The following is a 26,606-nucleotide window of genomic DNA, read 5'->3' as shown; positions in this document are numbered from 1 at the left end:
CTTGTGAACCTGCTCTGCACTCCCTCAATAGCAAGATGTCCTTCCTCAAATTTGGAGACCAAAACTGCACACAATACTCCAGGTGTGGTCTCACCAGGGCCCTGTACAGCTACAGAAGGACCTCTTTGCTCCTATATTCAACTCCCCTTGTTTTGAAGGCCAGCATGCCATTAGCTTTCTACACTGCTGCTGTACATGCATACTTGCTTTCAGTGACTGATGTACAAGAACACCTAGATCTCGTTGTACTTCCCCTTTTCCTAAGTTGACTCCATTTAGATAATAATCTGCCTTCCTGTTCTTACCACCAAAATGGATAACCTCACATTTATTCACATTAAACTGCATCTGCCATGCATCTGCCCACTTTCCCAGCCTGTCCAAGTCACCCTGCATTCTCATAACATCCTCCTCACATTTCACACTGCCACCCAGCTTTGTGTCATCGGCAAATTTGCTAATGTTACTTTTAATTTCCTCATCTAAGTCATTAATATATATTGTAAACAGCTGCGGTCCCAGCACTGAACCCTGCGGTACACCACTGGTCACCGTCTGCCATTCCGAAAGGTACCCGTTAATCGCTACTCTTTGTTTCCTCAGCCAGCCAATTTTCAATCCATGTCAGTACTCTGCCCCCATTACCATGTGCCCTAATTTTGCCCACTAATCTCCAATGTGGGACTTTATCAAAGGCTTTCTGAAAGTCCAGGTACACTACATCCACTGGCCCTCCCTTGTCCATTTTCATAGTTACACCCTCAAAAAATTCCAGAAGATTAGTCAAGCATGTTTTCCCCTTCGTAAATCCATGCTGACTCGGACCTATCCTGTTACTGCCATCCAAATGTGTCGTAATTTCATCTTTTATAATTGACTCCACTGACGTCAGGCTAACCGGTCTATAATTCCCTATCATGAAAGGTTAAGGGAAGAAGGCAGGAGAATGGGGTTGAGGGGGAAAATGTTTCAGCCTTGATGAAATAGTGGAGCTTACTTGAGAGGCCAAATGGCCTAATTCTGCTCCCGTATCCTGGTAAATCTCATCTGCATCCTTTCTCAAGCTTTCACATCCTTTTTACAATGAGATGCCCAGAAATGAACAATATTCCAAGTGTGGTCTGAACAAGGCTTTATAGAGCTGCAACATTACCTCGTAGCTCTTGAACTTAATCCCCCGACCAATGAAGGCCAACACACCATATATTTTCTCAGCAACCCTATCAGCCTGTGCACCATATAATCAATGGGATAATGGGGCAGCTCGAGAGTGATAACACAGACAAAGATATTAAATGTTCTGGTAACAGCAGGGCTGCAGGGCATGTTCAGCAGATCAGGCTATGCTAATGGACAGAGAAAATCTCAACCACTATCACAGATGGATCTCACAGCAGAAGTAGCTAGTTCTGATGTAGACAGAGAAAACAAATGACCTGAGGTTGAAGAATTTGATGATGAGTCTGGAAGGCTGCAATATGCCCAAATAGAAGGTGAGGCACCGTTCCTCAAACTTACACTGGACTTCAATGTCATACCACAGAAGGCCACAGAGAGAAAGGTCAGAGTGAGAATGGGATAGGAAATAAATGTGTCAGGCAATTGGAAACTTAGAGACAAGCCTGTGGACTGAATGTATATGCTACAGAAAGCAATCATCATTCTGTGCTGTGTTAGTCCACTGTGGAGAAAACTAATTTGAATTTTGCCTACTCAGCCAATCTATCAATTCTCTTTTGACGACTTCCTTTCCCTTGTATACTCAATGAATCAGACAGCTTGGTGGCTCGGTCTGATGTATACCCTCCATTTCTTCCATGCCCCTTATGAACTGACAGTACCTTGTGGAGTGGTCAGCTTGTGGCTGAATGCAGTGATGGTTCCCCTTTGACTGCAGTGATGCTGGAAACTGACCTGAGGGTACAAAATTAGAATGGAATGTCAATATACAGAGGTAAAGTAAGATTTTCAACAACACAGCTGAATTCAAACAAATGGGCTGAATTACTTTGGACTCTGAAATGGTACCTGCATTCATTTTGTTTTAGGGTTCAGTACAAGTGTGGAACGAGCTGCCAGTGTTAGTGGTGGAAGTGGATCTGTGCAACATTGAAGAGAAGTTTGGATAGTTATATGGATGGGTGGGTTATGGAGATGCAGGTCAATGGGACTGAGCAGAATAACAGTTCGGCATGGACTAGATGATCCAATTTTTTGGTGCTGTAGTGCCTTCTCTGACTATAAAGGACATATTTTAATCAAATATGTATGGACTGTGGAGCGACTGGCAAAGCAACTCATTTTCCCTCACATGAGTGCGATAGAATATTGAACAACTATTGATCTGGAGATCAAGAATGAACCTGGGTCACTGACCCTGTGAATTTTCAACTATTTAAATAGTTTTTAAAATTCAGAGACATTTGAAACCTTCTGGTCAGGATGGCGCCAGCGAACAATGCTACCTTGAGCGAATAATCCAGGAACCTGTTTCTCTCACTTCTTCTACATCTTCTCTGTATTTTCAATGTGTTTCTGGTACTGTTGGAGCCTGTGATCTATAGTTTGAATGTTGATTGAGTGAACTGGCACCTTGTTGTCTCCATGAAGATTCCAGGAGAGCGGACACGAGGTCTGGAAGCTTAGAAATGGGGCGTTTCTCACTGATTAAAGCATCGAGGAATATTGGGACATTGAGGTGAATGTGAAAGGCAGGCGGGTATTCAGCGCTGTATGCCAGCCTCTCGCTCACTGCTACCGAAGGGGGTTGTCTGTGTGTGATGGTCTCGCTGCTCCCTAGGAAAGGCCCCTGCATTCAGGTGGTCTCTCTCTCCCATGATACTGTTGGATGTTATTACCAAAGATCTGGGTGTACCGTTTATGGATTGGGACTATAGCTCATTTGGACTCTTTCACTTTTGTGTTTTACAGTGCCTATAAAAATTATTCACCCCCCCCCCCCGGAAGTTTTCATGTTTTATTGTTTTACAACATTGAATCTCAGTGGATTTAATTTGGCATTTTTTTTTACACACTGTTCAAGAGAAAAAGACTCGTGTCAAAGTGAAAGCAGATCTCTGCAAAGTGATATAAATTAATTACAAATATAAAACACAAATTAATTGACTGCATAAGTATTCACCCCCTTCAAGTCAGTATTTAGTAGATGTACTTTTGGCAGCAATTACAGCCTTGAGTCTGTGTGGACAGGTCTCCATCAGCTTTGCACATCTGGATGCTGCAGTTTTCCCCATTCTACTTTACAATGCTGTTCAAGCTGTGTCAGTTTGCATGGGGATCATGAGTCGACAGCCCCTTTCAAGTCCTGCCACAAATTCTCAATTGCATTAAGGTCGAAACTCTGACTTGTCCGCTCCAGGATATTAACTTGGTCAACACACATCAAAATTGCTGGTGAACGCAGCAGGCCAGGCAGCATCTGTAGGAAGAGGTACAGTCGACGTTTCAGGCCGAGACCCTTCGTCAGGACTAACTGAAGGAAGAGTGAGTAAGGGATTTGAAAGTTGGAGGGGGAGGGGGAGACCCAAAATGATAAGAGAAGACAGGAGGGGGAGGGATGGAGCCAATAGCTGGACAGGTGATTGGCAAAAGGGATACGAGAGGATCATGGGACAGGAGGTCCGGGAAGAAAGACAAGGGGGGGACCCAGAGAATGGGCAAGGGGTATATTCAGAGGGACAGAGGGAGAAAAAGGAGAGTGAGAGAAAGAATGTGTGTATAAAAATAAGTAACAGATGGGGTACGAGGGGGAGGTGGGGCATTAGCGGAAGTTAGGGAAGTCGATGTTCATGCCATCAGGTTGGAGGCTACCCAGACGGAATATAAGGTGTTGTTCCTCCAACCTGAGTGTGGCTTCATCTTTACAGTAGAGGAGGCCGTGGACAGACATGTCAGAATGGGAATGGGATGTGGAGTTAAAATGTGTGGCTACTGGGAGATCCTGCTTTCTCTGGCGGACAGAGCGTAGATGTTCAGCAAAGCGGTCTCCCAGTCTGTGTCGGGTCTCGCCAATATATAAAAGGCCACATCGGGAGCACCGGAGGCAGTATATTAACTTGGTGTTGTTTTTCAGCCATTCCTGTGTAGCTTTGCCTTTAAGTTTGGGTCATTGTCTTGCAGGAAAACAAATCTTTTCCTGAGTTACAGTTCTCTTGCAGACTGCATCAGGTTTTCCACCATGATTTCCCTGTATTTTGCTGCATTAATTTTACCCTCTACCTTCATAAGCCTTCCAGGGCCAGCTGCAGTGAAGCATCCCCACAGCATGCTGCAGCGATCACTATGTTTCATGATAGGGATGGTGTGTCTTTGATGATGTGCAGTGTTTGGCTTACGCCAAACATAGCATTTAGCCTCATGGCCAAAAAGCTCAATTTTGGTTTCATCAGACTATAGAACCTTTTTTCAGCTGACTTCAGAGTCTCCCACATGTCTTCTGGCACACTCTAGCTGAGATTTTTTGTGAGTTTTTTTTTCCAACAGTGGCTTTCTCTTTGCCACTCTCCCACAAAGCTATGACTGGTACTACGACCCAAGCAACAGTTGTTGTATGCGCAGTCTCTCCCATCTCAACCACTGAAGTTTGTAACTCCTCCGGAGTTGTTATAGGTCCCTTGGTGGCCTCCCTCACTGGTCCCCTTCTAGCATGGTCTCTCAGTTTTTTGAGGATGGCCTGCTCTAAGCAGATTTACAGCTGTTCTTTTCGTTTCTTGATGATTGACTGAACTGCACTCCAAGGGATATTCAGTGACTTGGAAATTTTCTTGTATCCATTTCCTGACTTGTGCTTTTCAATAACCTTTTTTGCAGAGTTTCTAAGGGTGTTCTTTTGTCTTCATGGAGTAGTTTCTGCCAGGATACTGTGTTGGCGCGTGGCCAAGTGGTTAAGGCATTCGTCTAGTGATTTGAAGGTTGCTAGTTCGAGCCTTGGCTGAGGCAGCGTGTGTGTCCTTGAGCAAGGCACTTAACCACACATTGCTCTGCGACGACACTGGTGCCAAGCTGTATGGGTCCTAATGCCCTTCCCTTGGACAACATCGGTGGCATAGAGAGGGGAGACTTGCAGCATGGGCAACTGCTGGTCTTCCATACAATCTTGCCCAGGTCTGCGCCCTGGAGACCTTCCAAGGCGCAAATCCATGGTCTCATGAGACTAACGGATGCCTATATAAAACTGACTAACCAGTAATTGGACCTTTCAGATACTGGTGTATTTTTACTACAATCAATTGAAACACCTTGAATACACACAGTGATCTACATTTAACTAATTATGTGACTTCTAAAACCAACCAGTGATAATTTGGTGTGTCATATCAAAGGAGGTGAATACTTCTGCAATCAATTATTTTGTGTTTTGTATTTGTAATTAATTTACATCATTTTGTAGAGATGTGATTGTACTTTGGCATGGAAGAGTCTTTTTCTGTTGATCAGTGTCAACAAAAGCCAAATTAAATCGACTGTGATTCAATGTTGTAAAACAGGGGTCCCCAATCTTTTTTGCACCGTGGACCGGTGCCAACTTTCTCACTGTTTACCCCAAGAAAGGCTACCATGACCATGAAGCCGTGCGCGGGCACCTATGTGTGCGTACATGCTGTACGCATGCGTGCATGCGTGTACGTGCCGATTCTTTTCTACAAATCTGGTGTAGGGAGCAGGGTTTCAGATTTCAGGATCATTGGGACCTCTTCTGGGGCAGGTGGGACCTGTACAAGAGAGACGGGTTACACTTGAACTACAGGGGGACCAATATCCTTTCAGGGATGTTTGTTAGTGCTATTGGGGAGGCTTTAAACTAGATTTGCAGGGGGATGGGAAGCAGAGTGCCAGAGCTGACAGTGTGGCTGGGGTGAAAATAAATGATGTTAAAAATTCAAGCAAATCCGCTAATAGAAAGGTTGTGAGTGGTGGTAAAAATCTTCTGAGGTGTATATATTTCAATGCTAGGAGTATTGCGGGGAAGGCAGATGAGTTGAGGGCATGGATTGACACGTGAAATTATGACGTTATAGCAATTAGTGAAACATGACGACAGGAGGGGCAGGACTGGCAGCTTAATATTCCAGGGTTCCGACGTTTCAGATGTGATCGAGGCAGAGGAATGAAAGGTGGGGGAGTAGCATTGCTTGTTAGGGAAAATATTATAGCAGTGCTCAGGCAGGACAGATTAGAGGGCTTGTCTACTGAGTCCTTATGGGTGGAGCTGAGAAACAGGAAAGGTATGGCCACATTAGTGGGATTGTATTACAGACCACCCAATAGTCAACGAGAATTGGAAGAGCAAATCTGCAGAGAGATAGCAGGCAACTGCAGGAAACATAAAGTTGTGGTGGTAGGGGATTTTAATTTTACATATATTGATTGGGACTCCCATACTGTTAGGGGTCTAGATGGTTTAGAGTTTGTAAAATGTGTTCAGGAAAGTTTTCTAAATCAATATGTAGAGGGACCAACTAGAGGGGATGCAATATTGGATCTCCTGTTAGGAAACGAGTTAGGACAAGTGACGGAAGTCTGTGTAGGGCAGCACTTTGGTTCCAGTGATCGTAACACCATTAGTTTCAACTTGATCATGGACAAGGATAGATCTGGTCCTAGGGTTGAGGTTCTTAACTGGAAGAAGGCCAAATTTGAAGAAATGAGAAAGGATCTAAAAAGTGTGGATTGGGACAGGTTGTTCTCTGGCAAAGATGTGATCGGTAGGTGGGTAGCCTTCAAAGGAGAAATGTTGAGAGCGCAGAGTTTGTATGTTCCTGTCAGGATTAAAGTCAAAGTGAATAGGAATAAGGAACCTTGGTTCTCAAGGGATATTTCGACTCTGATAAAGAAGAAGAGGGAGTTGTATGACATGTATAGGAAACAGGGAGTAAATAAGGTGCTTGAGGTGTAGAAGAAGTGCAAGAAAATACTTAAGAAAGAAATCAGGAGGGCTAAAAGAAGACATGAGGTTGCCTTGGCGGTCAAAGTGAAGGATAATCCAAAGAGCTTTTACAGGTATATTAAGAGCAAAAGGATTGTAAGGGATAAAATTGGTCCTCTTGAAGATCAGAGTGGTCGGCTATGTGCGGAACCAAAGGAAATGGGGGAGATCTTAAACAGGGTTTTTGCATCTATATTTACTAAGGAAACTGGCATGAAGTCTATGGAATTAAGGGAAACAAGTAGTGAGATCATGGAAGCTGTACAGATTGAAAAGGAGGAGGTGCTTGCTGTCTTGAGGAAAATTAAAGTGGATAAATCCCCGGGACCTGACAGGGTGTTCCCTCGGACCTTGAAGGAGACTAGTGTTGAAATTGCAGGGGCCCTGGCAGAAATATTTAAAATGTCGCTGTCTACAGGTGAGGTGCCGGAGGATTGGAGAGTGGCTCACGTTGTTCCGTTGTTTAAAAAAGGATCGAAAAGTAATCCGGGAAATTATAGGCCGGTAAGTTTAACGTCGGTAGTAGGTAAGTTATTGGAGGGAGTACTAAGAGACAGAATCTACAAGCATTTGGATAGACAGGGACTTATTAGGGAGAGTCAACATGGCTTTGTGCGTGGTAGGTCATGTTTGACCAATCTATTGGAGTTTTTCGAGGAGGTTACCAGGAAAGTGGATGGAGGGAAGGCAGTGGATATTGTGTACATGGACTTCAGTAAGGCCTTTGACAAGGTCCCGCATGGGAGGTTAGTTAGGTATACATGGAGAGGTGGTAAATCGGATTAGACATTGGCTCAATGGAAGAAGCCAAAGAGTGGCAGTAGAGAATTGCTTCTCCGAGTGGAGGCCTGAGACTAGTGGTGTGCCACAGGGATCAGTGCTGGGTCCATTGTTATTTGTCATTTATATCAATAATCTGGATGATAATGTGGTAAATTGGATCAGCAAATTTGCTGATGATACAAAGATTGGAGGTGTAGTAGACACTGAAGAAGGTTTTCAGAGCCTGCAGAGGGACTTGGACCGGCTGGAAAAATGGGCTGAAAAATGGCAGATGGAGCTTAATACAGACAAGTGTGAGGTATTGCACGTTGGAAGGACAAACCAAGGTAGAACATACAGGGTTAATGGTAAGGCACTGAGGAGTGCAGTGGAACAGAGGGATCTGGGAATACAGATACAAAATTCCCTAAAAGTGGCGTCACAGGTAGATAGGGTCGTAAAGAGAGCTTTTGGTACATTGGCCTTTATTAATCAAAGTATTGAGTATAAGAGCTGGAATGTTATGATGAGGTTGTATAAGGCATTGGTGAGGCCGAATCTGGAGTACTGTGTTCAGTTTTGGTCACCAAATTACAGGAAGGATATAAATAAGGTTGAAAGAGTGCAGAGAAGGTTTACAAGGATGTTGCCAGGACTTGAGAAACTCAGTTACAGAGAGAGGTTGAATAGGTTAGGACTTTATTCCCTGGAGCATAGAAGAATGAGGGGAGATTTGATAGAGGTATATAAAATTATGATGGGTATAGATAGAGTGAATGCAAGCAGACTTTTTCCACTGAGGCAAGGGGAGAAAAAAACCAGAGGACATGAGTTAAGGATGGGGGGGGGTAGTTTAAAGGGAATATTGGGGGGAGAGAACACAGAGAACACAGAGAGTGGTGGGAGTATGGAATGAGCTGCCAGACGAGGTGGTAAATGCGGGTTCTTTTTTAACACAAGAATAAATTGGACAGATACATGGATGGGAGGTGTATGGAGGGATATGGTCCGTGTGCAGGTCAGTGGGACTAGGCAGAAAATGGTTCGGCACAGCCAAGAAGGGCCAAAAGACCTGTTTCTGTGCTGTAGTTTTTCTATGGTTTCTATGGTTTCTAAATTGTTTTTTGGCGATTCTGCTCAGTGAAACTACACTGTACATACATTATTTCTACTTTATATAGGCTGTGTATTTATCATATCATTCCTGCTTTTACTGTATGTTAGTGTTATTTTAGGTTTTATGTGTTATTTGGTATGATTTGTTAAGTTATTTTTTGGGTCTGGGAACGCTCAAAAGTTTTTCCTATATAAATTAATGGTAATTGCTTCTTCGCTTCATGCCATTTCGGCACGAAAGATTTCATAGGAACACTCTACCTTAGTGGAGGAAATACGGGACAAGAGCGGTCCCGTATGGGACAAACCAATTTAGCCCAATATACGGGATGTCCTGGGCTAATACGGGACAGTTGGCAACCCTAGTTGAGGGGGGGGGGGGTGTTAATCACGACCGGAATATAGGTGATAAGTCAACTATAAGTCACTTATAAGTGGCTAATACACTCAATTTCGTTTCTGAAAGGGTTTATCTAATGAATTTAATATTAAACACACAGCATATATTTCCCTCGCCTGAATATAATGATGTCAATTATAACTTGTAAGTCAATAGCATCATAACATTTTAAGTAATGTTTGGATATTAAACACACAGAGCATATTTTCCTCGTATGAACATATAAAATCATTGCAACACACCAATATCGCCGAATCAGTGGGAGTCCTGGGTTTGTTTTCCTGCAACAAGACCCCTATGGAGGGGTGATGGGAGACAGCGATACTCGAATGGGGGTTCCTTATGTCCAGTCTATTCTGCGATTTAGTTTTCATTGCATTCATTGCATAAAACCCCGCTTTGCAGAGATATGTGGGAAATGGAAGCAACATTTTCAGTGCTTTCGTGGCTATCTAAGGATATTCAGCAACACATATAAAAGTTGCTGGTGAACACAGCAGGCCAGGCAGCATCTCTAGGAAGAGGTACAGTTGACATTTTGGGCTGAGACCCTTCGTCAGGACTAACTGAAAGAAGAGCTAGTAAAAGATTTGAAAGTGGGAGGGGGAGGGGGAGATCCGAAATGATAGGAGAAGACAGGAGGGGGAGGGATGGAGCCAAGAGCTGGACGTGGAATTCCCATTCTGATATGTCTATCCATGGCCTTCTCTACTGTAAAGATGAAACCACACTCAGGCTGGAGGAACAACACTTTATATTCTGTCTGGGTAGCCTCCAACCTGATGGCATGAACGTTGACTTCTCAAACTTCCGCTAATGCCCCACCTCCCCCTCGGCCCGAAACGTCGACTGTACCTCTTCCTAGAGATGCTGCCTGGCTTGCTGCGTTCACCAGCAATTTTTATGTGTGTTGCTTGAAATTCCAGCATCTGCAGATTTCCTCGTGTTCAGGATATTTAGCCTTGACTTTGATCCAGAATGCCGGCAGAGATGTTATGTCAAACATACTTTTCAGCCCGCCGTCATTTGCAAGCTCGAGGAGTTGATCTCCTTCCCGCGCTGACATGGATGACACGTGGGGCATGACCTCGTATGGGTTATGACCTCGCGTGCGTTCAAGTTCAACAATGGGCGTGACAGGGAATGAGGAAAGGTGCAGCTGACTATATCATTTCATATGGCCAAATCATATCGTTTCCTCGCAGCCCGGTAGCACATGCTTTGCAGCCCAGTGGTTGGGGACCACTGTTGTAAAACAGTAAAACATGAAAACTTCCAAGGGGGGGGGTGAATACTTTTTATAGGCACTCTATATTCTGTGCTTTCACCTGTTCTTGTTGTCATTTGCATTATCTGTTTGTTTTTTTGCATGGAGTGTTGGGTGTTGGGGATTTGCTGTTCTTGTTGCCCTATGTGCGATTTGCTTGTTTTTTTTTGCATGAGTGGGGAGTTTGGGCTTTGATGTTCTTGTTGCCGTCTACAAGATGCTTTTTGAGCTGGGGTTGGGGGGGGGCTGATATTCCTGTTGCCGTTCCTGCGATTTGTTTTTTTTTGTGCATGGGGGGGGAGCAGTTGATCTTGGTCTTTGAATGGCTTCGATGGTTTTCTTTGTTTCATGGCTGTCTGGAGAAGATGAATCTCAGAGTTGTATACTGCATACAACAGGAATTCTGCAGATGCTGGAAATTCAAGCAACACACATCAAAGTTGCTGGTGAATGCAGCAGGCCAGGCAGCATCTATAGGAAGAGGCGCAGTCGATGTTTCAGGCCGAGACCCTTCGTCAGGACTAACTGAAGGAAGAGTGAGTAAGGGATTTGAAAGCTGGAGGGGGAGGGGGAGATGCAAAATGATAGGAGAAGACAGGAGGGGGAGGGATGGAGCCGAGAGCTGGACAGGTGATAGGCAGAAGGGGATACGAGAGGATCATGGGACAGGAGGTCCGGGAAGAAAGACGGGGGGGGGGTGACCCAGAGGATGGGCAAGAGGTATATTCAGAGGGACAGAGGGAGAAAAAGGAGAGTAAGAGAAAGAATGTGTGCATAAAAAGGAGTAACAGATGGGGTACGAGGGGGAGGTGGGGCCTAGCGGAAGTTAGAGAAGTCAATGTTCATGCCATCAGGTTGGAGGCTACCCATACGGAATATAAGGTGTTGTTCCTCCAACCTGAGTGTGGCCTCATCTTTACAGTAGAGGAGGCTGTGGATAGACATGTCAGAATGGGAATGGGATGTGGAATTAAAATGTGTGGCCACTGGGAGATCCTGCTTTCTCTGGCGGACAGAGCGTAGATGTTCAGCGAAGCGGTCTCCCAGTCTGCGTCGGGTCTCACCAATATATAAAAGGCCACATCGGGAGCACCGGACGCAGTATATCACCCCAGTCGACTCACAGGTGAAGTGATGCCTCACCTGGAAGGACTGTTTGGGGCCCTGAATGGTGGTAAGGGAGGAAGTGTAAGGGCATGTGTATCTTTCCCTCCCCCCCTCTCTCTGCATTCCGCAGGGATCGCTCCCTACACAACTCCCTTGTCCATTCGTCCCCCCCATCCCTCCCCACTGATCTCCCTCCTGGCACTTATCCGTGTAAGCGGAACAAGTGCTACACATGCCCTTACACTTCCTCCCTTACCACCATTCAGGGCCCCAAACAGTCCTTCCAGGTGAGGCATCACTTCACCTGTGAGTCGACTGGGGTGATATACTGCGTCCGGTGCTCCCGATGTGGCCTTTTATATATTGGTGAGACCCGACGCAGACTGGGAGACCGCTTCGCTGAACATCTACGCTCTGTCCGCCAGAGAAAGCAGGATCTCCCAGTGGCCACACATTTTAATTCCACATCCCATTCCCATTCTGACATGTCTATCCACGGCCTCCTCTACTGTAAAGATGAGGCCACACTCAGGTTGGAGGAACAACACCTTATATTCCGTATGGGTAGCCTCCAACCTGATGGCATGAACATTGACTTCTCTAACTTCCGCTAGGCCCTACCTCCCCCTCGTACCCCATCTGTTACTCCTTTTTATGCACACATTCTTTCTCTCACTCTCCTTTTTCTCCCTCTGTCCCTCTGAATATACCTCTTGCCCATCCTCTGGGTCACCCCCCCCCCCGTCTTTCTTCCCGGACCTCCTGTCCCATGATCCTCTCGTATCCCCTTCTGCCTATCACCTGTCCAGCTCTCGGCTCCATCCCTCCCCCTCCTGTCTTCTCCTATCATTTTGCATCTCCCCCTCCCCCTCCAGCTTTCAAATCCCTTACTCACTCTTCCTACAGTTAGTCCTGACGAAGGGTCTCGGCCTGAAACGTCGACTGCGCCTCTTCCTATAGATGCTGCCTGGCCTGCTGCGTTCACCAGCAACTTTGATGTGTGTTGGTTGTATACTGCATATACACTTTGACTATAAATGTTACTTGACACCTGAATCGCCACATTTTTATGCTGAGTACCCCTAGCTAGCCCCAGCCTAGAATGGATGGACTGCTTCAAGCTGACAGGAAGGCAACAGGTGCTTCCATGCTCTTTTCCTATCAAATCTCCCTTTTCCTGCCCCGTATCTCAATCAACTTCCCAGTTCTTTACTTCAACCCCTTCCCCCTCCCAGCTTTGCCTATCACCTTGTGTTTCTTCCTCCCCTCCCCCCACCTTTTAACTCTGACTCCTCATTTTTTTTTCTCTCCAGTCCCGATAAAGGATCTCGGCCTGAAACATCAACTGTACTCTTTTCCATAGATGCATCTTGTCCTGCTGAGCTCCTCCAGCATTTTGTGAATGATACAAAACTCTTTGCCATGGTCCCAGTAATCTTCTCCCTTGTTTCTTGTGGCATTCTGAGAATGTATCTATTGTCTTGTGTTCCATAACATGTAACGCCTTCACCTTCTGAATAATGACATGTTCCAGATTATCAATGGATCACTCCTGGTTATTGTCCTCCATGGACACATAAGAGATTGCAGATGCTGCAATCTGGATCAACACACAAACCTCTGGAGGACCTCAGTGGGTTAGACAGTATCTATGTTCTATATTCTACACTCAGTGGCCACTATATTAGGTACACCTGCTCTTTAATGCAAAAAGCTATCAGCCAATCATGTGGAAACAACTCACTGCATAAAGTCATGCAAACATAGTAAAGAGGTTCAGTAGTTGTTCAGACCAAACATCAGCATGGGGGAGAAATGTGATCTAAGTAATTTTGACTATGGGATAATTGTTGGTGCCAAACGGGGTGATTTGAGTATTTCAGAAACTTCTGATTTCCTGAGATTTTCATACACACCAGTCTCTAGAGTTTACAGAGAATAGTGCACAGAAACCCAAAATTCATGCAGTTAGTGGCAGTTTTGTAGGAGAAAATGCCTTGAGAATGAGCGAGATCAGAAAAGAATGGATGGACTGCTTCAAGCTGACAGGAAGGCAACAGTAACTCAACCACATGTTACAACAGGGGTGTGCAGAAGAGCATTTCTGAACTCACAACACATTGAACCTTGAAGTGGGTGGGTGGAAGGGATAGATAGGATAGAGGCAGTTTCCACTGCTATGTAAGACTAGAACTAGGAGACATAGCCTCAAGTTTCGGGGGAATCAATTTCGGACAGAGATGAAGAGAAATTGCCTTTCCCAGAGAGCAGTGAATCAGTGGAATTCTCTGCCTGAAGAAGCAGTGGAGACTGCCTCATTAGTAGTCATATTCATACTTTATTGATCCCGGGGGAAACTGGTTTTCATTACCGTTGCACCATAAATAATAAATAGTAATAGAAACATAAATAGTTAAATAGTAATATGTAAATTATGCCAGTAAGTTATGAAATAAGTCCAGAACCAGCCTATTGGCTCAGAGTGAAGACATTAAAGACATATAAACATATTTGGATTAATAGCAGGGGAATTATAGGTTATGGAGAAAAGGCAGGTAGTTGGAACTGAGTCTAGAGAAAGATCAACCATGATTACTGAGTGATGGAGCAGGCTCGATGGGCCAGATGGACGACTCCTGCTCCTTTTTTTTATTCTGCTCGGTGATATTTTGTATCTTTTCAAGGTTAGCTAGATTTGACATAAACTCTTACCCATGTCCTGTTCTACCGCCATGCTGTAATATTCAAGGTCCTATAGGAAAAGTAACGAAAACAATTACTGCAAACATCTTTCAGTTATATATGCTATGTTAAGACAGATGTTCAAATTGGAGATTTAAATCTATATCTAGTTTAGATTATGATGGTTTCAGCTGGGATTTAAACTTACTCTGAATAAAGTTTTTTCGTGATGAAACACTGGTTAACCACAAGAGTATTGTGTCTGGTTTTGGGAGCTGCATGTTTGAAAAGATCAAAATGGGGCGGGTGCAAATGAGATTTAGTACAAGTGCGAAGGGATTCTAACTGTGTGCATGGACTGGAAAAGCATTATCCCATTTTGCCTCCATAAACATGCCGTTTTCTCAATTTTCCAGTTTTTAGTATTGACTCTTTTCCCTCTACGGGATGTTGCCCCACTTTCTCAGTTCTTCTAACATTCTGTGTTTTTGCATTAGACTTTAAGGGAGCAGAAAGGGATTGAGCAGATCTGGCCCTTCAGCATGCTTCAAATTCTTGGCTAATCAGATTCAGAGTAAAATTTATTATCACTGGCATATGACATGAAATTTGTTATATCATGGGCACTAGCCATCCTATCATTGAAGACATCTTCCTTCAATAGGTGATAACTCCAGAAGGCGGCATCCATTATTAAGGACCTTCACCATCCAGGATTTGCCATCTTCTCATTGCTACCATTAGGGAGCCTGAAGGCACACTGTCTACAGTAGTACAGTGGAATACATTAAAAATTACTTTACAATAAGAAAATGTATTTAAAACAGAAGTATTTATTTACCTAATTAATGTATTTATTCAGAGATACAGTGCAGAATAGGCCATTCTGGCCCTTTGAGCTGCACTGCCCCAGCAACTCTTGATTCTACCCTGACCTAATCACGGGACAATTTACAAGGACCAATTAACCTAGCAAATGGTACATCTTTGGACTGTAGGAAGAAACTAGACCACCCAGAGAAAACCCACACATTCCAAGAACTCCTTACATGACGTTGGAACTGAAGTCCAAATGCCGACACCGAGAGTTGTGGGTCTTCAGGCTCCGGTACCTCGTCCCTGATGGTGGTATCAGGAAGCGGGCATGTCCCAGATGGTGAGGGTCCTTACTGATGGATGCTGCCTTCTTGAGGCATTGCCACTTGAAGATATTTACTTATTTATTGAGATACAGCACAGCGTAGGCTCTCTGGCCCTCTGAGCTGCACCAAACCCCTAATCACAGGACAATTTACAATGACCAATCAACCTACCTAACGGTACTTCTTTGGGGTCATGGGGAAGATGTCTTCAATGGTGGCGAGGGTTGTGTCTGTAATGGAGCCGGTTGAGTCCATACAACCCTCTTGAGATCATGAGGAGTCCCGAATGATGGATGTCGCCTTCTGAGGTGTAGGTCATTTAGGACTGAGCTGAGGAGACATTTCTTTACCCAGTGAGGAGTGAAATTGTGGAATTCATTATCAGAGTGCAGTTGAGGAAAAATAATATTAAAAATATTGAAAAGAGGGACTTCCGGGTCATCAAGGGAATGGCGGCGTAAGGAAAAGGTCTCTCGACAAAAAAGGTAAACTGCCCCATAATCGAATTTAGACAAATACTTAATATTGCATAACTATATTAATAAAAGAGGCAAGGATGATGTCTAAGAACAAGATTAAAAAGTCCGCTCTGAAGGCTGATAAACATAAAGAGACGCAGCAAGGCGACAGGCCTAGCTCCCCCACGGCAAGCCAGGACGGAGATAATGAGGGGGAATCGGTGACTCTGTCTTTGATTCTCGGAGAGATTCGCGAGTTCCGACAAGATAACAGCAAACAGCTGGAAGATATTAAAGGAGAAATAGTAAAAACTAACTCGCGGATAGATGAAGCCGAGGCGAGGATTGTTGGAATTGAAGAGAAGCTACAAAACGCAGAGGAGATGATAGCAGAAATGCTGAAGCTGCAAGACCAGCTCCAGTGGAAACTAATAGATCAAGAAGGCCGCTCGAGAAGGGAAAATGTGAGGATCTACGGAGTTCCCGAAGGAACCGAAGGTAAATCCGGACTGATGATTCCCTTCATAGAGAAGCTGCTTAGAGAGAACCTTGATATACCGGACGCAAAAGGCCTACAGATAGAAAGGGCCCAGATAGAAAGGGCCCACCGCGCGTTGGCACCACAGCCTCCAGCAGGAGCCCAGCCCAGATCGATTCTGGTCAGATTTCTCAGTTACAGAACGAAGGAAGAGGTGCTTAAAAGGGCATGGCAAAAGAAAGGTTTCATGTGGAACAACTGTAAAATCAGTTTAGACCACGACTACGCACCGGGGATTCTTGCCAGACGGAAGGAATATGCGGAAACATGGAGGGTCCTGAAGGAAAACAACATCAGATTCCAGACCCTGTATCCAGCTGGGCTGAAAGTCTTTTATGACGAAGGGACAAAAACTTACGCTACGGTGGAGGAGGCAATGTCGGACCTGGCGGACCGGGGACTACCTATTAAAGTTATCACCCAACCGGAGTTGCTACTGGAGAGGATTCGGCAGAAGTCGTGGCAGTTAGTGGGGCGAGGACGCTCCACACGAACCAGAGTGTCAAACTACAAGGAAAAGCTGCAAATATTCAGATGCGAATGTACAGAGAACACAGATTAATTAAGAGAAATGACTGAAAAGAGTAAATCGGACTTAAAGGTAAAATGAAAGCTGGTAACTGAAAATAAACTAGGCGAAATAACTTGAATGATAGCAATATGGTTGAGACATAAATAGGAGAAAATTCTCTATGATTATTCACACTGCGGAGGGCCCTCTAACACAGGGTGAAGATACAGGTTATCCCTCTGAACTGAGGCGGGTCGGTGCTCAGGCCTCACTGTGGGAAGTCGGGAAAAATTTTCAAATGTTACACGTTCAAAAATGTCTAGGGTGTGGTTATATGTCTTGGTTTACTGTTGAGAAGGGATTGCTTACAGTTTGGTTAGAAAAGGAGAGTGTTTTTTTTTCTACTAGAGAAAAATGCAAACTGAATTGGTAAAAATAATTTCCCATAATGTTAATGGGGTTTTGAATCCAATTAAAAGAAATAAGATTATGCCTAAATTGAAAAAAGAGAGGGCACAAATAGCTTTCCTCCAGGAAACACATATGAGCCAATCTGAACATGGAAAATTAAAAAGAATGAGCTTTAAGCATGTATTTTATTCATCATATAAATTGAGTCACAAAAGAGGGGTAGCTACTTTAATATCAAGTACTCTTAATTATGAACATATTTCAGAGACTAGAGACAAAGGACGGTTCGTAAAAATCACAGGAAGAATAGAAGGTACAGAAATAACATTGCTGAATGTTTATGCTCCTCCAGGTTGTGAATGGTCATTTTATAGACACATTTTTGACCTAATGGTCAGTTCTCAAGGGGTAGTAATTTGTGGAGGGGATTTTAATATTAGATTAAATCCTATATTAGATTCTTCAAGAATAGTTACTCAGAATAAACCTCTGACTCGGAAAGTGAATTCATTGATGGAGGAGTTGGGAATTATAGATGTCTGGAGGGAATTACACCCTACTAGTAAAAATTATACATATTACTCTTTCCCTCATTCAGCCTATTCAAGGATAGACTATTTCTTTATCTTTAATACAGATAGACTCAGGATAAAAAACTGTAATATTGCAACAATTGATCTGTCGGATCATAGCCCAGTCTCTATGTCTCTAATCCTGGAAAGGAAAATAAGGAAAACACTATGGAGGCTAAACTCACATATACTCAATAACCCGAAAGTAATGGAGAGATTAAGGGGAGAAATCAAAGAATATCTAGACCTTAATGACACGGGAGAAACATCACCAGTGATCTTATGGAATACATTGAAAGCTGTACTGAGAGGAAAAATTATTTCCATTACCACTCATATGAAAAAAATCAATGCACAAAAATTAGCAGACCTTCAAGGAAAATTAAAACAACTTCAAGTTGTAGATAGCAACAAAAGTAATTCAAATCGAAAACAGGAAATTAGGAAATTGCAAAGTGAAATTGACGATATTTATACGTTGGAAACTCAAAGAAATTTTCTTTACCTGAGACAAAAGAATTATGAAGTAGGAGGTAAATCAGCTAGATTATTAGCATATAAATTACGGAAACAACAAGCAGACAATACAATTCATAAAATAAAGAATCCAAAGACAAAGCTTGTGGAGAGTACAATAGGGAAAATCCAAGAGAATTTTGAAACATATTATCGAGAGCTGTACTCCCAACCCCGGGCCCCCAATGAGCCCTATATAGACAGTGTATTGAATTTTTTAGATCTACCTAAACTTACAGATTTACAAAATGAAAGTTTATTAGAACCAGTGACTGTCAAAGAACTGAACGTGGCCATCTCCAGGTTAAAGGCTGGAAAGTCCCCGGGTTCTGATGGGTTTACCTCAGAGTGGTACAAGTCCCTGAAGACACAGTTAGCCCCATTACTACTTAACACCTTTAATTGGATCTTGCAGAGAGGAGAAACTCCACCTTCCTGGAGAGAAGCGATTATTTCAGTTATTCCTAAAGAGGGTAAAGATAAACTAGAATGTGGCAATTATCGGCCAATTAGTGTTCTTAATTTAGATTACAAACTATTTACATCTATATTAGCGCGCAGATTGGAAAAGCTTTTACCTGGCCTAATCCACTTAGACCAGACTGGATTTATTCAACAAAGACAAACACAGGACAACTTAAGGAGAACTCTGCACATATTAGAACAGGTTAATAAGAACGAGACAGAGACAATGGTAGTAGGATTGGACGCTGAGAAAGCTTTTGATTCGGTTAGTTGGGCATTCCTATACAGAGTGTTAGGAAGATTCGGCTTTCAAGAAAAGTTTATTAAAGTAATTCAGACTCTATATGACAGCCCTACAGCCCGAATTAAGATAAATGGGGACCTCTCTGACTCCTTCATCTTAGAGAGAGGCACTAGACAAGGATGCCCAATTTCTCCTCTCCTTTTTGCGCTATATATTGAACCACTTGCCCAACTAATAAGACAGAGCAAAATCGTAAAAGGTATCAAGGTGGCAGGGATTGAACAGAAAGTGGCGTTATTCACAGATGATGTTTTGGTCTATCTGAGTGAACCAGAAAAATCATTTATAGGATTGTTTACACTGTTGGATGACTTTGGGAAAATATCAGGTGATAAAATAAATGTAAAGAAAACGCAGGTTATGTCCCTAAATTATACACCATCCAAAAAATTACAGGATACATACGATCTTAAGTGGGAAGCTAAATCATTAAAATATTTAGGAATAATCCTGCCGAAGGATCTTTCAACACTGTCACAGGTAAATTATGGGCCATTAATCTCAGAGATAAAAGCAGATATGCATAGATGGAATCTTATCCCCTTTTTAAGTTTAAATTCAAGGATAAATACTATAAAAATGAATATTCTTCCTCGGTTATTGTATCTTTTCCATACTTTACCAGTGGAGGTGGATGATAATCAATTCAGGGAATGGGACAAATGGATTTCCCGCTTCATTTGGCAAGGAAAGAAACCTAGAATTTGATATAACACCTTACAGTTAGGGAAGGAAGGAGGAGGTATGGTTCTTCCTTGCCTGAGAAATTATTTTTATGCCTCACAGATAACCCCTCTGTTATATTGGTGTAATAGGGAATATAAGGCTAGATGGAAGGAAATAGAATTTGGATTAGTTGACAGTTTTCCTCTTCAGGCCTCAATAGCTGACAAAGGATTGATGGCCCAGTTGGAAAAATTTAAAAACGCTTGGATAAATCTTACATTAAAGGTATGGCAGAAGGTGGTTAATTCATATGGAATTAATAACGTGTTAAAACTCTTTAGATGGTGTGCATATGATACCGAATTCCTTCCCAACAGAGGAGATAAAAGATTTGAGCTATGGATAAAGAAAGGTCTTACAACCTACCTCTCATTTATAGATAAAAGAGTATTACAAAGTTTCCAAATCCTGCAGGACAAACATGGCCTAGAACATAATGACTTTTTTAGGTACCTTCAAGTACGAAACTATGTTAACCAGAGTTGTAGATATACAGACCTATCAACAGTAGAATTAGAATTTTTCAAGATTCTGAATTCGGCTTGCAATTCAATACCTAGTAAATCAGTTTCTCGATTATATAATGCACTCTCCCATGCTAAAAATGTAAATACACTGTATATTAAAGAGAAGTGGGAGAAAGAAGCGGGGTTGGTACTTTCAGAGGAGGCTTGGGGGAAAATCTGCAGCTTTCAATGGTCCTCGACTAATTCTTTGACTTGGAGAGAACATTGTTGGAAAAACATTATAAGATACTTCAAGACCCCATATCAGGAAAAATATAAAGACACAAACGTGACGTGTTGGAGAAGGTGCGGCTCCAAGGAGGCAAATCATTTTCATATTTTCTGGGATTGCCCTAAATTAAGTCTATTTTGGGAAGGTATTCATAGAACATTAGTTAAGGTACTTAGGTCCCAGATACCTCTGAACTTTGAGACGCTCTATTTGGGGCATGTATTGTTTCTTGAACAGAAGAAAGATATAAAGTTGCTGCAGGCCCTCTTAGCGGCAAGTAAGAAATCAATCACTAGAAAATGGCTAAATCCAATACCACCTACATTAGAAGATTGGTACGAAATTATCTTGGAAATATTTAAAATGGAAAAGTTGACTTACTCCCTGAGAACTCAAAAAGAAAAATTTTATCAAATCTGGAATAAATGGATTGAATATATAACCCCAATGCGAGCAGACTTTAGATGACTCTCCTAATGATTTATACTGCTCTTCTCATCAACACAGTAATATTGCTAACGTAAGCACCCCTAGTCTAAATGTTTGTTTTTTTTGTTTTCTTTTGGAAAATAGAAAATTAACCCAAGTAAAGGGAAAGATTTGGGAAAGGGATAAAAAAATGAAAAAATTAAGCAAATAAGTACATAGGGATTGGATAATTATGTCTGCGGGCAGGAGCAAGCATGAACAAATTAGGATATAAACACCTACAATGGTTGGTACATAGGCTTATATACAACATTTTGGACCAGTGGAAATGGTCCAGAAGGGTTATATGGAAACTATTATTACCATTTTTCTTAACAACTAATTCCATTACTTAGCCTAATAGGTTAGATTTACTACAGTACACAATTATCTATTTAAATGTTTATTTTCCTTTTATATCATCTCAATGTGTACTTAAGAATGTATAAATAATTGTAGTTTTATACATATAAAAAAATGGAAAAGGTTATATGTGTGAAAAAAGCACATGATATTTGTGAATTCCTTATCCAAATAAAAATAAAATTAAAAAAAATATATTGAAAAAGTCGTTATACAAAGTGATCAAGGGATGTTCGGACATCAGGCGTTATTCTCCCTTTCAAAGTGTGCATGAAAGACATTAAGCTCATCAGGGAGTGAAACATCACTGCCAGTTATGCTGTTGGGTTTCATCTCATAGGAAATAATGGCATGCAAACCCTTCCACAGCTGTTGTGCACCCGACTGTGTCTCTAACCTCAATGACCTTTTTGCTCTTGTGATGGCCGAGACTCCTTGTAGCATTTTGGATCACTGGTCTTAAATGTTGCAAATCTAGCCCTCAGCAGACTGTGAATCTCCTGGTTCAGCCAAGGATTCTGGCTTGAAAAAAACTGTATGTTCTGGAAGACACACACTCATCCACTTTGGTCTTGATAAAGTCAGTGATGCTGAGGCATATTCTGATCCGAGGATGAATCGCTGAATATGGTTCCCACCTATAAATTTACCGATGACACCATTGTTGATAGAATCTCAAATGGCAATGAGGAGGCTTACAGGAGTGTGAGATAATTTGGCTGGTGGAGTGATGTCACAACAATAACTTCATAGTCAGTGAAGATGCTCTGTGTCATAAATGAACTCAAGACCTTTGAACCTGTTATTTTAAAATTCTTGGTCTTGGCATAATTTTGCAGTGTGATGCTAACTTCTTTTAATTTATATCCTAACTTTAGGTTCAGATTATTTATCATGTGTACATTGATGCAGTGAAATGTGACATTTACATTAACTACCAGCATAACTTAAGGATGCTATGTGTGTTGTCACACATTCTGGTGCCAACAAAGCATGCCCAGAAGATTAAAGACGAGAATTATCTGTTAGGGTGTCACGTGTACATCAAAACATTAAACCGTTCGTGTCAATGACTAGCACAGTCCGAGGATTGTCAGCACACTTCTGGTGCCAATAACTTACTAACATTAACCCATACTTCTTTGGAATGTGGGAGGAAAGCAAAATACCCACATGGTCACGAGAAGAACTTACAAACTCCTTACAGATAGTGGCAGGATTAAACCCTGATTTTACAAAAGTTCAAATTTCATAGTAAAATTTATAATCAGAGTACATACATGTCACCACATACAACCCTGAGATTCTTTATCTATGGGCATACTTAGCAAATTTATAGAGCAGTAACTGTAAATTGCAAACATCAGAAATGATAAACTGTAAATATGCTGTGCAAATGCAGATATAAATAAATAGCAATAAATAATGAGCAAGAAATAACTAACAGCATAACAGTGTCCTTAAATGAGTTCTTAATTAAATGTAGCTACCCCCTTTTGTTCAAGAGCCTGATGGTTGAGCGGTAGTAACTGTTCTGGCAGACCAAGTCCTGAAGCACCTGTACTTTCTACCTGATGGCAGCAGTGAGGAAATAGCTTTGCCTGGATGGTGAGGATCATTGATGATGGATGCTGCTTTTTTATGGCAATGTTTCATTTTCATGTGCTCAATGGTTGGGAGGGTTTTTCCTGTGATGTACTGGGCCGAATCCATTACGTTTGTAGAAAATTTCCTCTCAAAAGCATTGGTTTACCCACACCAAGCCATAATGCAGCCAGTCAGCACAGTTTCCACCACACATTTATAGAAGTTTTCCAAGGTTTTTGATGCCGTGCTGAACCTCCACAGACACTTGAGGAAGTAGAGACCTTGTCATGCTTTCTTTGCAATTATATTTATATGATGAGTCCAGGACAGGTCTTTTGAGGTAGTGACACCCAGGAATTTAAAGTTACTGACCTTCTCCACCTCTGATCCTCTGATGATTACTGCCTCATGGACCTCTGATTTTCCCCTCCTGAAATCTACAATCAGTTCCTTGGTCTGATTGACAGAGTGAGAGGTTGTTGTTATTACAGCACTCAGTAAAGTTTTCAGTCTCCCTCCTGTATGCTGTAAAGTGTTATGCAGTTCCCAAACTCCTACCATTATAGATTGAACCAGCCCCTACAGCCCCAGCCAACACATCCTTGGACAATGGTCCTGGTGGTAGAGTCACAGAGCATGGAGACAGGCCATTCAACCCAATTGTTCCATGTCGAGTCTAGGCCTCTGCTCAAAGGCCAGGGATGTGGACATGGGACAAAGGACATCTGGAGTCCAGGCCTCTGCTCCATGCTGGAAGGCTACCAAAGTGGACAGGTGCGAAGATCACACATGGATATCAGGCTGTCCCAGGTCAGTAGCTTCTGGGATAGGATGTCTGTGTGAGGAGAAGGCATAAGGTAGTACAAGGGCTGGTGAGTTAATGAGTTCTGAGTTTCAGCCTGTAGATTGGGGTCTGTCATTGGCTAGCTTGGGGGTCAGTACCAAATATTGAAGCCTGAAGGTCGAACAAAGGTCCAGAAGTCAAAGCTTAATAGGCAAATCCTGAGATTGGAAGTCATGAGGCCTGCTCTGTGGTTGGAGGATTGGTCTATCTGTGTGGGTGGGTGCATGGAAGGAGGAACTGGGCTTGTTGCTATTTTGTTGATTGATGGGTTCTGTATTGTTTTGCTAAGCGTTTTGGTTATGCTATTTTGGTGCTGGAATGTGTGGCAACCCCTCGGCTAGGTCCAGCGCATCCTTAGGTGTGGTAGTTGTTGATGCAAATGACATATTTCACTCACCAGCAACTTTGATGTGTGTTGCTTGACATATTTCACTGTATGTTTTGATGTACATGTGATATTCCGCAATAAATGTTTGCATCTTATCAATTGAATCGGCAATTTTCTGGAGATTAGTTGAGATTTCCGTATGAATCAGGTCTTTAACAGAGTCTGCAATTTCCGTACGAATCATCTCCCTAACAGAGGTTGAAATTTCCCTCTGAATTAACTCCGATATAGCTTTCAAAGTCACCGGTGATTCAGTCGGGGGGAGATCCGTACCTTTCGGTTTAACCGGAGGTTTACCATCCTTGCCGTTTTTCCCGTTCTTAGACATAGCAGATCTAAGTATCATCCAGTTGTCGGAGAATTCAGTTTAATTCAAAGTATTGTAAGAGTTGATGCCTTAATGGTTAATTAAAGTATAGCTGACCATAGAGAAAAAAAAACTCAGAGGTAATGGAGCGAGTCAAGAACGCGACTTCACTCCATGAGCGCTACCGGAAGTCTTTATATCAATCAGAGTCTCCTCGAGATTCTAAATATATGAATGATTTTTTAGATAAGTTAGACTTCCCTCAGATTTCACAGGATATGTCTTCTTTATTAGATACTTCCATTACAATGGATGAGATTAAGAATGTTATTTTTTCTATGAATCTGGGGAAAGCTCCTGGCCCGGATGGGTTTACCGTTGAATTTTATAAATGTTTTGCTTCTTTATTGATTCCTTGGCTCTGTAGGGTTTTTGAGGCTTCTCTGAAACTTGGTAAACTTCCTGAATCTTTTAATAGAGCATCAATTTCTCTAATACTAAAGAAGGATAAAGACCCTGCTCAATGTGCATCTTATAGACCAATATCTTTATTAAATGTTGATTCTAAAGTTTTTTCTAAGTTATTAGCAAATAGACTAGAAAAAGTACTTCCTTCTATTATTTCGGAAGACCAAACGGGTTTTATTAAAGGTCGTTACTCTTTTTATAATATTCGTACATTGTTAAATATCGTTTATACTCCCTCACAAAATGTTCCTGAGTGTGTTATTTCTTTAGATGCCGAGAAAGCTTTTGATAGAGTAGAATGGCCTTATTTATTTAAGGTGCTTGAAATGTTTAATTTTAGCTTGAAATTTATATCCTGGATTAAACTGTTATATCATTCCCCTGTAGCCTCGGTTCGTACTAACTCTTTAAACTCACCTTTTTTTCCTCTCTTTCGTGGTACTCGACAAGGCTGTCCTCTTAGTCCCCTATTATTTGATATTGCATTAGAACCTCTTGCAATTGCTATTCGAGAATCTTCAAATATTACTGGGATAACTCGGGGATTAAAGTCCCATAAATTATCACTCTATGCTGATGATTTACTTTTATATATTTCTAATCCTGAGAAATCCATTCCTGCTGTTTTAGAGTTATTAGCACAATTTGGTTTTTTCTCAGGTTATAAATTAAATCTTAGTAAGAGTGAACTTTTTCCGATTAATAAACATCTTCCCTTATATTATAAATTTCCATTTAAATTGATTAATAATTATTTTTCATATCTTGGGATTAAAATTACTTGTAAATACAAAGATTTATTTAAGACTAACTTTTTACCATTAATAGACCATATTACTCAACTTTCATCTAAATGGTTTCCCTTATATTTAACTTTGATTGGTCGTATTAATGCAGTTAAGATGTTTTTTTTGTCAAAATTTTTATATGTGTTTCAGGCATTACCAATTTTCGTTCCAAAATCTTTCTTTGATAAAGTTGACTCTAAAATTTCTTCATTTATTTGGCAGAATAAGAATCCGAGACTGGGTAAAATACATTTACAGAAAGCTAAGAGAGATGGAGGTTTAGCATTACCTAACTTTAGATTCTATTATTGGGCTATTAATATTCGACATATGAAATTTTGGTTACTTGACCAGGACATACTATCTATTCCTAAATGGGTAGCATTGGAATTACAATCTGTTCAGGGTTATACACTTGGCTCTATTTTAGGCTCCTCTCTCCCTTTTGATTCGAAACGCCTTAAGCAGGTCTCTAACCCGATAGTTAAATATGCTTTGCGCATTTGGTTTCAATTCAGAAAATTTTTTGATCTTAATCAATTCGGGTTAGCGATTCCTATTTTAGGTAACATATTTTTTCCTCCCTCTTTTACGGATCGCGCTTTTCAAACTTGGAAGACTAAGGGTATTTTACGGTTTTTGGATTTATTTTTAGATGGTTCCCTTATGTCTTTTGAACAATTATCTAATAAATATAACTTATCAAGAATACATTTTTTTAGATATTTACAA

At 41.8% G+C, this 26,606-nt stretch overlaps 1 protein-coding gene across 1 annotated transcript in view; it reads right to left on the bottom strand.

The window, feature by feature from the left end:
- The window catches only part of LOC134345005 (sperm flagellar protein 1-like), a 94,154-nt gene that overhangs the window by 26,722 nt on the left and 40,826 nt on the right, over nt 1–26,606 (bottom strand). Inside the window, exons 4-5 of the mRNA XM_063045138.1 lie at nt 14,311–14,350; nt 1,842–1,914 (exon numbers count right to left, since the gene is read on the bottom strand). Coding sequence (XP_062901208.1) covers nt 1,842–1,914; nt 14,311–14,350 — 113 coding nt within the window. The remainder of the gene's footprint in view (nt 1–1,841; nt 1,915–14,310; nt 14,351–26,606) is intronic.

This window comes from Mobula hypostoma, chromosome 4, assembly GCF_963921235.1.
Source record: "Mobula hypostoma chromosome 4, sMobHyp1.1, whole genome shotgun sequence".
Lineage (NCBI taxonomy): Eukaryota > Metazoa > Chordata > Chondrichthyes > Myliobatiformes > Myliobatidae > Mobula > Mobula hypostoma.
This window is presented reverse-complemented; position numbering and strand designations above follow the sequence as displayed.